We start from the raw sequence: 12,052 nt of genomic DNA, 5'->3' as shown, positions 1-12,052 counted from the left end.
ACATTATACATCATCTTCACCAAGCCCCTTTTCGATCTGGATAATCTCGGTGTCACCTACACTAACTATTCAGATGACACCCAGATCCTCTTCCCGCTTTCTGGGGATTATGAAATGGATTTGGCCTTGGTGAACAGAGTGTATATCATCATCCAGGCATGGATGGCCACACACTGACTATGCCTGAATGATGACAAAACAAAACTCATCATTCTGGGCACCACCACTAACCTAAAAAAACGAGGTCCCAATTACTCTTCATTTATAATTGATGGTAACAGCATCAATGTAGGACATGAGGTAAAAACGCTTGGCTTTTAATTAGACTCAAAACTCTCATTTACCATACAGGTCAATTCCTTAGCATCCTCTACGTGCAAATTGATCCGCACAGCTAAACCTTTTCTATCTGACCATAGCGGCACAATCTTGGCTAGAGCCCTCATCCTGTCTCGCCTGGACTACTGTAATGCCCTCTATTTAGGGTCCACCAAAGCCATCACCAGAAAAATCCAAACCTTACAAAATAACGCCCTTAGAGCGGCATTAGGTATCTCCAGAAGAGATCACATCTCTGAGAGTAGCAGACAAAATAACTGGCTCCCAACTAACGACAGCATTCTCTTAAAAACTTTGTCACTCACGCACAAATCTCTTAACAACGCTGCACATATCTACGTAGCCGACAGATTCCACAGACAGACCTCCCTGAGATCCTCCAGAATAGCCTACAAAGATTGCCTCTCTATTTCCAATTTCAATCGATCCACAATAGGTGGCAACAGCTTTTCAGTGAAAGCTTCTAAATTATGGAACTCCCTACCTCCCACTTTGAGAACTGACCTTCCCTACCAAAACTTCAGGACCAAACACCATCCTGTGGCTGAAAACCAATGCTAAAAGTAGCTAGCTCCCACTGTGAGGACTACCTCCCCTTACCCCACTGCACTCCCTACACATTCAGCCACTATCACCCATACATGCTAACACCGCCGACATCAGCTAGTTGCCATGCACCAGTTATATTCTCACCATTGTTCTACCTGTCTGTAACAGGAATTACTGTATATATTTTTTTGTAATTTCCAGTAATAGGACTTAACCTGTATATTTTTGTATTTAATACCTGTATGTAAATAACTTCTTTGTTGTAACCAATCTTCGCATATACATGTAACCGCTGCGCCCTGTTACCCGAGGGTATGATCGCGCATTATAAATAATAAACAAACATGTCAGGCGTGCCCTGAAATTCTACCTTGACAGGACCAAGGGCTTCCGCAAATAAGACGCCCTGTTTGTCACGTTCAGAGGTGCAAGACCAGGCCAGCAGGCCTCCAAGGCCTCCATATCCCGCTGCATGGTCTTGGCCATCAAAGAGGCATACGAGGGCCAGTACAAGCCGCTTCCGGCCAACATGCACGCCCACGCAGTCAGGGCCAAGGCAACGTCCATCGCATTCCAGCGCCATGTCCTTTGGCAAGTCATAAGCAGGGCGGCCACTTGGGACACACCCTCAGCTTTTTGCAAGCATTACTGTTTGGATGCCGCCTCTAGATCTGATGCGGCTTTCGGACAGGCGGTTCTCAAGAACCTATTTTCTTAAGGAGGGTCTCCTCTCCACCCTGGGGTTGCATTCAGTTGTAATCGCCCATGCAGTATGGAGGAAAGGGGACGGGACGTAAGAGTAATTATAAGTTACTCACTGTAGTGACTAACGTCTCCTTTCCTCCATATGTCCCACCATCCTCCGCCCTTATAATACTGGTGTCACTAGGCAATGTTAAATCTATTGTTGACGCGTCAATGGGGACTGAGGTGTGGCACCGGAGGGCGGAGTCAGGGCAGCGCATGCTTCAGGGCCGCACCCCTCTGAATTTAAATGGGAAGTAGGTTTTTTCTGGTGAAAAAGGTTCTGTCTCCCATCCCTTGGAAGGAACGCCCATGCAGTATAGAGGAAAGGGGACTAGGACTTAGAGTACGTTAGTCACTACGGTGAGTAACTTATAATTTCTCTTTCTCCTGGAACTGGAAGGCTAACATCAGTGCTTCGAACCAATCCAAGATGTCTTTTCCCACCTTATATGGCTGGATGAAGTCCTTGGCGACTAGGCATTCCCCAAATACTTCTGTCCACCTCAGAAGATTGTGTCTCACACTTTTCTCCGGAAGCTCTGTGTGCACAAATACAGTATTACCCAATCCTTCTATTTCTGTTCTTCTAGGGCCACCCTCCTTTCCTTTAGAAGTAGCTTTGTTGCAGTCGAGACAGACTCAGAGATGCCTCACACGGACCTGGCTGAGACTTGCGACCCAGGCATTAAGGGGTTAACGGCGCCGTAAAAGGTTGCGGCGCCGTTAACGCCTTACTACGAGGTCCCTTTGCGGCTCCCGACCAACCGTTAAGGTAGGGACCCGCAAAGGGACCTTGAAGGTAATTATGGTACCGCAAATTTCGGTACCGTAATTACCGCCTTCCCCTTTCCCATTGAGCCCTATGGGGCAAAAATGGGAATGGGGCAGGGCCAATGGTAAATGGGGAATTACCGCCCTGCCAACCTTGGAATGGGGTGGTAATTCCCAATTTCACCATGGCGGAATCGGTAAGTTACCAGCGTTAACCATGGTGCTAATAGCGCCATTGGTTAACGCCGTGGTTGTAATGAGGGCCTTGGTGTCTAACTGATCCCCAAGTTAAACCCCAGGATTTGTTGGAAACCACTCTATTTGCCCTTTTGGAGGTATGGAGGGAACAACTATCTATATCATCTCCATCCACTTCCATATCGCCATACTAAAATGGGTACCCGATTTGGGGGCACCAGATCACTACTGGCCCCCTGGGTCTCCTCTGCCACCATATCTTCCCAAAAGCTTGGTGACCCTTAAGCATTTTGGATTTACTTACCTTACTGCAAAGGCGGAGCGGGGTGGGACAGTTACTGGACTTCAGGCCACTCAATGAGCCTGTGTTCAGTTCCATTGTTCAAAAATAAAAAAATACATGTCAGTGCTTTGAACACTGAATGCATACTTTTATTTTGCTTGACTAAGCTGTAGGCACTGTCTGTATCAGATCCCACTTCTGCCCACCTGTGATGAAATGACTACTGCTATGCAAGAGTTCAGGGATGGGTAGTGTCTAAAACACCTACTCAGCCCCCACACTATCAACCCAGCTGTGATTCGGACCATAAAGGTGAAACAGATGGAGCCTGACTGGTATACTTTGTCTTGTTGGGGAATGTGGGCTGAGGGCAGGCTATACGCTTCAGGATGGGTGGGGGCTTATACAGTTGCAACACAAACAACTTTAACTAACAATGCACACAATTTAAAACTCTAAATACCTTCCTAGGCAAAGGAAACACAGAATGCAGACTTGGAGAGCAAAAGGGGCACTCTGGGTGAAGATTGGTGCACTCAATTGATATGAGCAGAAAATATGAAGAGTATGTGGAAATGTCTTAAGAGAGGGCACTGTTAAGTCTTCAAAGTCAATACGGCCCTTTAATGGGTACCAGGCTAACAAGAACAATGCAAATACCTTTATTTATTGTCTTGGGTGCTTTTGTCACTTTCCTGAAGTCGAGCCAATGTCTAGACTTTCAGTTGCGTTCCAGTGGCGAGTCGGCTTCAGTATGGGGCTCTCTGGGAGTTTGACCTCGAGCCAATTGGTCCCAATAGTTGATTTAGCAGGGGAGTCTGTCGAGATGATGCTTCTGTTGGGCCTCGGAATGCAGTGAGTTGGGTGGTTCAACAGTGTCCCTTGCCACTCTGCTCAGCTGGTTCTGGGTGTTCCACTTCCCTCCTCTGCTAGCTGTTCGAGGTGTTCTACCTCCCCTCTCCCCCACAACCCTCCCTCCACTTGCCACACCTTGACTGTTCTCTTACTCAGTTCCTCCCTGGCTGAATCTTGGGAATCCCAACCCCTACTTTACTTGCTAACTATGGCGTTCACTGACGGGTTCTGGGTTCAATTTATGTGGTTTTATCATTTCAAGAGGTTTTCTTTCATTAGAAAAAAATAGTGTGAGAGCAGAGTTCTTTAGGACTAATGGGTGTCAGGGAGACATCTAAAAAATGTGCTAATTCCCTTCACCTTGGAGACCCCCAGCAACTTTGCTGGATTTTGAGGACTTGATGTTTTACCTGGAGAGAATGTGACCCTTATTCCCACTCTCTCATGTATTTTGATGTGTTTTACCTGTGTGTTTTCTCTGGTTATGGAGTCTAACCAACTCCATAGGCATCATCTTGTTAAATTGTGTCACACAGCACCCTCAGTGCAGTGACACAGGGAAGCCTTTCAGGCTTTCCCAAGGTTTACCTACCTACTTTGGGATAAACTACTGTTTCCCAGAGTAAGTAAAGTGAAATTGACTTTACTCGTCTTTTACATTCCTAGAGCCAGCACACCCTATCTTACAGTAGAGTGCTCGAAGGGTTACTTACTATCCCCTGTGTCTAGATACTCATGTAGCAGTCAAATGCTACCCTTTCCTCTCAGAATGGCTGGTGGCAGTGGTTTTACAATGACCTACCATGATTTTTCCCGAACGCGAACTATTCGTAGCTCTGGTAACGTTAAATCGCAGGAGCCATGTTTTTCAAGATGGCGTCTGAGCCCCCTTTGTTAAAACAGGTCCCAGTCTTATTTTTTCGCCATTTCTTTGTGGAAATGTCCTTCTAGAATTTTTTCTCGGCGCGCCAAAACAGGTTTGGTCTCTTTGGTGGGTTTCAGGAGGGAAACCCGCCTCTGGCGCCTGAGTGTCTGGGTTGGGCAGGAAGTAAGGGAGGTGCCCGAAACTCCCTGTGCTTAGTCTCCTAGGAGACCCAAATGCACTCTGTGGTAATTGGCTGGCTGATTGTCCGGCAAGGACAGCCACCCTGCTGGGTGAGTGACAGCGAGGCTGGAATGAATGGGAGAGAACTGAATAAAAGGCGAGTCTCTTGGCTTGGAAGGCAGAGTCGACCACTGGAACGAAGGAACCGAAGAAGAGCTTGAAGAGGACGGCTACTTCAACTCCTGGACCATTGGTTTGCCCAGTGAAGCCCTGCTGCAGATCCGAATCACCAAGTTTGCATCGACAGAGAAGCCTTGCAAAGGACGACTTCTCCCTTTTGAGTTGGTAGGACCAATCCACTCCAAAGTAAGCCACCTGGATACCCATCTCGGAGCTGGTTGAATTTCCTCAGAGTTGCTGCAGGAAACCGTAGGACCAAGGAAAGGGACACCAGCTTGTGTGCATTACTTACAGCCACCGGAATTGAAGTTTTCCAGTTGCAAGCTTTTTGACCAGTCTGAGTGCAGTGCAGGAGTTCCCCCCGACGTCCTCCCTCTTGTCCCCACGACTGAGGCACAGGAACCGCGAGATCTGCAGGAACTGCCAGGAACAGAAGTCATCAGCTGCATCTTTTTCTTCATTGTAAGGTACTGTGAAACGAGACTGAGAGTACTTACCTCTCGCAGTGAAAGTGCTTGAAACTTTTGCAACTCGCAGGCCTAATCAGCTTGTGACCCAACATATGATTCTTCTTTTTACAAACTACTTCTGAGAACTTGTGCAGAGACTTTACCGTTTACTTACCAGAACCGCTTTATCCTATCCAAGACTTTAGCCCATTGACTTTGGCCTAGCCTATTGAATTGAATTGACTCTTCTGGTAAACTCCAAGTATTTGCACTGTCTAAGAATAATTGGAACCTTTCATGGTCTAATAATCTTTGCCTTTTACTCCTCTTGAAAAGTATTCTGAAATAGTATTGAAGTATATTTGTGTGTTATATAATTGCCTCCTTATGAATGTTTTATAACTGACAGATACATTAATAAGTATTTATCAAAGAAACCTTGAGTGTAAGAGTTTATTTGAACACCTGTGATTGTAGACCCCTGTGTAACGTCATTACTGCTCACATTAACCCTTTGAGACAAGCCTGGCTGCTCAGCCCCGCTACTAAAACTGTGTACTACAACGGAATTGATCCCCAGGCGCTCTGGCGAATCTGTAAACGATAAGGTGGGATGGGTTAGTAAGGGGAAGAGGGAGTAGGATAGTGAGAGGAGTGGTGTTCTGTTGGCAGCTTCAACTCGGTATACACCGGGTGCTGAGCTTTGGTGCGGGTATTGGATCGGTGTCAGTCCGCGTGTGCTGTTGCTCCGGCTTATGTGTTGTTGCAGTGCTGTGAAGTGCGTGCGGCTTGTGGTGCGAGAGATGGTTGTGTGAGTCTTTGACTGCGATAAGTATGCAGAGTTTGACGTTATATTGGTTAGTGGGTTACCTGACCTTAAGCATGCTAATATTCACAGTTTTGTCTAAGTGTGGCACTTGTTGGCCTTCACAATCCTATCTAGAAGCGGCACAGGCTGGTGTTCACAGTTCTAAGTGTGGCACATGCAAACATTCAGGTTTCATCTAGGCACGGGCATGCTATCCTTCAATCAAAATCCTATCTGGATGCGACGCAGTCTAATGTTCACAATTCTATCTAAGCGTGGACATGCCAATATTCACAATTCCATCTAGATGCGACGCAGGCTAATGTTCACAATTCTATCTAAGTGTGGACATGCTAATATTATGGCACTCTGTTATTGGGAGGTAAGATAGAGTGGCAGTGGTTTTCTAGAGTAGAGTAATTGCTCTACTCCCCACCCATGCCACACTGTTTTTGTTGGTGTCTGTTAGCGGCTGGCTTCATTGGCGTCCCCTGCGGACACCTGCAGACACATCTTGGAGCCGCCGATGTCGGAGCCGCCCTTGGCCTTGGGGCCCTTAGCCACAGGGGCTGCCGGGCAGAGGGCTGCCCTGGGAGGGTTCATGAGATGTGGCCAGGAGACCAATCGGGATGCCCGGGGGAGGGTTGGGAGGTGGGATTGCGCTGGGGAAGGAGGGGGGGAAGGAGGAGGGGACTCGAGCGCGCTGGATTGCTATTTTAAACACTTTTACAGTGTTTAAAATGGTACATGGGGCATCTGGGGGCAAACTCACTGTATCCAGCCTCATGCAGAGTGTAGTCATAGTTGTGTGTAGTGTTCCCAGAGGGTACTGCAGAGGGTCTCCTTATTGTAACCAGGTTCCGTCGCACAAGGATAGTTGGCCGTGCCTTCTCTATAGCCGCAGCCAACCTATGGAACGGGTTACCCCCACCCCCCGATTAGGAAGCTACCCAATTATTTGGCTTTCAGAAAAGCACTTAAAACTGCACTCTTCTAGGCATGTACCTCTGCTGACCTTGACTTCTGGTTTGAACTTGGCATCCCTCCCTAGCGCCATGATGCCCTCGGGTGACAGCGCGCTTAAGACATTAACGTAACATAACATACAAACTCTGCCTAACAATGGGAGATGGGGATATTGCAACGCTTTCATTATACCAGATCTTATTTTTGAGCCATGAAAGGTTGGTAGACTTTGTTTGCATTATTTGATAGGGTAAGGGGCGGGGTAGGAGAACCCATTTGGCATGAATGGTCAGGAAGGGATAAACGCAGGTCTTTGTATGGGACACAAGACCAGTGTTTTCGAAGTTTAAAAAAACGACCTTCTGCACAATACTTAATCTATACTTTGTTTTTATCAATACAATTTGTGTTGGGGGTCCTGCTAAAAAATGTTCCTATTTCCACAAGTGGTTCCATCTAACGTGTGGGAGCAGTATCTTTCTGTAGTCCAAGACATACATGTTTATCAATTATTTTGCAAATTAAATGTTGTTGAAACACTTTACTATATTGCAATATAGCGCATGCTAAATAACACATTATCTGATTGTATCTTTTAGGGAATGGCAATGCTCTGTGAAACAATAGAAGAATGTTGGGATCATGAGGCAGAAGCCAGATTATCAGCCGGCTGTGTAGAAGAACGGATTATTCAGATGCAAAGACTTACAAACATTATAACAACAGAGGACATTGTGACAGTGGTCACGATGGTGACGAATGTGGACTATCCCCCCAAAGAGTCTAGTCTATGATAGGGGAAGTGGTCATGTAAACTGACCAAAATGACTTGTATAAGGGGCTGCTGAGCTACCGGACCGCTGACGGTTGACCATGTTGACTTTTCATTTGAAAAGAAGAATGGAATGGAAAGTTTTGGAACAGCACTTTGGAGACTTTGGTATTTCCAACATGAATCCAGGGGACTTGTTTCATTCCATGCATTTGCTAGAAGGACTTGCGACTAAAGGAGCAGTGGCAAGTATAAAATGAGGAAAGCAAAGTGGAAATGAAGAAAAATTGACCGACACCTGGAATCATGTGTTTAGAAGTTGACATCAGTTTCGTACTATGTCCGAAAGACTTATTTCCTGAAATGAACTACTGCTATTTTTTTTAAATCGGAACATTTCATTTGAGATTTAAAAAAAGGGTAACTCGTTTTTATTGCATTTGCTGTTGTGTTTCTATAATTGACTATTGTAATGCCAATATGACACAGCTTGTGAATGTTTAGTGTGCTGCTGTTATATGTACATAAAAAAGTAATCAAAGTGGGATATAGCAAAGAGGCTTCCAAGCATTACTTTAACCTCCCTCAACAAGGTATACCTCAGTTCCACGTTTGCTAAATTATGAGATAACACTAAGAGAATTTGATTATTAAAATGATCCATGTTTTGTAATGGTATGTTACAAATTCAATGTTATTTAAAAAAGGGTAAGCTATGCGAAATGGCAAAAGTTAATGGCCATTCAGTTAGCAACATATTACCCTTTACTCGTAATAACTTGTATAAAGAAAATGTGCTGTACATAATATGAAAACTTTTATTTTTTTCCGCCATTCAGTTAAAACTGCATCTTACCTCTAATTTCCAAATATTGCATATATTGAAGTACAATTTAGGTTTGCTGTGTCCGAGGAATATTTGAACATTTTAGCATGACTTTTTTTTTTATTTCTTTCTACGTGAGCTGTGACACTGGAACTCTGTTCTTGCTGATTCAATTGAAAAAGAAATTCCTATTTATGTATGTAAAAGGTTCTGCCTAGTGTATGTTAAGTTTCACTAAGCAGGATGCAGTTTGTTCTGTATCACTGTTTCAGGATCACCTCAGGAATCTTCATTACCCAGACTTCTCATTCTCTGCTTTGAGACGTGCACCTTTACCAAGTAGTAGCTTGATGCCATATTGTCAATTTAACATTTATATACAACTTTTCTTCAAAAGAAATGTTTTATCCAGATTTAAAATGTTTGTTAAAAATATCCCAAATCACTATCTACTATACACTTATAGCTCAATCAGTCAGCTTTAAAGCAACGATTTTAATGATTTAACTGCTCACATGCTCATCCATAACTTCAGGCACATAAAGCCTTACCATATAAAGAATGGAAATTCAATTAACAGTAGCTCTAGGTGCCAAAGTTTTTTTTTTCATGAGAAATATAACACTAAACTGGATGATTTTAATTTAGAAAGGCCAAATTAAAGTACATAGATTTTTCTAATTTGCTCGACGGTGCAGAAACACCAATAGGCAGTATTATAGTATATATTTGTCCTGTAATTTCTCATGCATTACTTTTTTTATGAAGCTTTTAATGTCGCAATCAGGAGCTCACTGTGAATGTATTATATTATAATTATTTATAAATCACAGTACACTACATTTTGCAAACCTTATGCACTCATTCTCTGGGAACAATGTACATCATAATACACAAATAACACTTGAGCAGGGATGGAAAGAAGGGTAATAGCTAATTTTAAATATAACATACCAACTAGCGCAGCTTCTTGTCATTTTCTTCTGGTTTCACTGTAGCTATATTTCTGCCCCTTTTAATGAGTTACTGGTACTGTTGGGTGCAATTTGCTTAATTTTGGTTTGTACATTTTTTTAACTTTTGCTGGTGTTTTAGGTTTTTCTTGGAATTGACTTTGTTGTACCGAGGTGTTGAATCCCTTGACACAATGATTTGCATCAGAATTTTAGGAAGGCAGGGTCTAATGTGTGTGGGCCCTGCACTGGTTATTTAGAGGTCGGATATCGATTTGTTGAGGGCAAACATAATACCTTAATAATACTATTAAAAAGCACATGACTCGCCTCAGATCATTGTTGAAACTTGTCAATGAATTTTAGTCAGATGCCTGAAAAATGCACACAAATTAATCTAGATCTTACTCAAACGCAGCACTTTTATCTCTAAAATGAAAACATGGGAAATATGTTTTTTGTTTTTCTTGCAACGCCATGGTACTGAGTAATTTTGCATTGCACCGTCTGCATTCTGCTTTGGTGGGTTTTGTTGGCAAATTGTTGTTCCCATCAACAAATGGTAAGGTTATCCAAACAGTTTTTTACACTGAAACCAAATAAAGTTTTAAACAGTGGTAATGGAGAACCTTGTTGCTGTTTCTTCGTAATGCCCTACAATTGAGTATTGTACTGTTTTCAGATTTTAGTGATGACATTGTTTTTAAAGGCAGCATGCCAGTTATGATATGCATCATTAACAGACATCTGTATCTAGCAAAGTTAACATGATCTTGTCTGCCATGTATATAGAAAAATACTTTATATTGCAGTGTATTTTACTGAACCTTTTGTGTAGCTTGGATGTACAGAGGTGGACAAAACCAGTGGATATTTGTATCCAGGGTTAGATCTAAAACCATGAATGAAACAAATTAATAAGAGCCCAGAGGTTTTGGGTGTTTTGACATTGCTTCCTATAATGGTAACTATATAAATTAGTTGTGTACTTAATACTGTACCGTTTTCCCACTTATGAATGGGGTCATTTAAATGATTTAGCCATTTTCTGGCTTGGCATACAGTCACTCCTCAGTTATACACATCATCCATCTGGTTTCCTTTTTCATTAAATAACTACTTGCAGATGTAGTCATAATATACATCAGGTTTGATATACCCTGTAATGCATCACCAGAAATTAGGCATTTGTTGTACTTTTGTTAAATCCAATTCCCCTGGACACGTCCTGAATGTATCCTCTATAAGTAATCAGTATTTGATCACAGAAGTCTTTGATCGTAATTACAGAAAAACTGTTGGTTGTAGTAGGAGCACATGTTTGTCCAGCTACCAAGGTTTTCAGAGTTGTTTAAAACTTTTTATGCATAACTTTTATTCAAAACATTTTGCATACACATGCCGTATTTATTCATGGTTTATGGGCAAAATGATGCAAGTATCTTTGAACATCTTTTACCTCAGATATTCAACCAGCAGTACATTTTTATGCAGTCTCAATCCATATACTATCCGTTACCTCTCAATATTGGTAAGCAATTATTTTAGCTTTACTCTGTATTTCCGTCAATGTTTAGGGCACAGGTTGTTGTACAACTGTAATAAGTACTTGCTATTTTTCTGCAAGTATCTACAGAAACACCCTCGATAAAAGTGATTAAATATTGTACAAATAAAAGTGTATGCTATCCCCACCAAAAAAGGTAAATAAATATACATAAACTTAAACTTGTGTGCTTCTATATTTTCTTTGTTGGTTTGCAAACTACAGCACATTATACAGCACAATAGAATTGATCTACTCCTGTGGGCTGGACAATGGTTATTCTGGATGCATATGTAAGAATAGAGATGCCTAAGCATAATCCATTTCGTAGTGTTTGTCCTCTATACTGCATACTTGCTCTGATGACTTATCATTTTACATACTTTCCTGTGCGCTGTGGATTTCTTCCAACAGCTTTGAATATTTGAATATATGAACGAAAATGTTAACAATTGAGAAGAACAGTAGTACTTCATAAAAATTATGGGAGCATCTTAGAAGCTAACTGCTACAAATAACCGACGACGATTTGTATTATCTACCTAGTTGATTGTAAGAAAATTGTTTAATTTAAAGCTATTCATTTAGGTTATCCTCCTTACTTGACTTTAAAATGTTGCATTCTTGGAGACAACAGATGTTACTGCAGTAGTGTAAGAGGGACGCTGTGCTTGGTCTGGTGGATAGGTAATTACCCTGCTGCGTGTGATAGGGTTAGCATGGAACGGTACTGCCCCTGACTGGGGTTTGGCAAGTTTGCATGTG

General features: G+C 42.7%; 1 protein-coding gene across 3 annotated transcripts in view; it reads left to right on the top strand.

Annotated features, from left to right (window-relative positions):
• The window catches only part of ACVR2A (activin A receptor type 2A), an 853,417-nt gene extending 841,948 nt beyond the window's left edge, over positions 1–11,469 (top strand). For all 3 annotated transcript variants that reach the window (XM_069616514.1, XM_069616513.1, XM_069616515.1), the window contains one exon: positions 7,790–11,469. In XM_069616514.1, coding sequence (XP_069472615.1) covers positions 7,790–7,984 — 195 coding nt within the window. In that variant the 3' untranslated portion in view covers positions 7,985–11,469. The remainder of the gene's footprint in view (positions 1–7,789) is intronic.
• The last annotated feature ends 583 nt before the right edge of the window (positions 11,470–12,052 follow it).

Source organism: Ambystoma mexicanum, chromosome 9 (genome assembly GCF_040938575.1).
Source record: "Ambystoma mexicanum isolate Mex_15411 chromosome 9, UKY_AmexF1_1, whole genome shotgun sequence".
Lineage (NCBI taxonomy): Eukaryota > Metazoa > Chordata > Amphibia > Caudata > Ambystomatidae > Ambystoma > Ambystoma mexicanum.
Note: the sequence above shows the minus strand (reverse complement) of the source record. Positions and strands in the feature narration are given on the sequence as shown.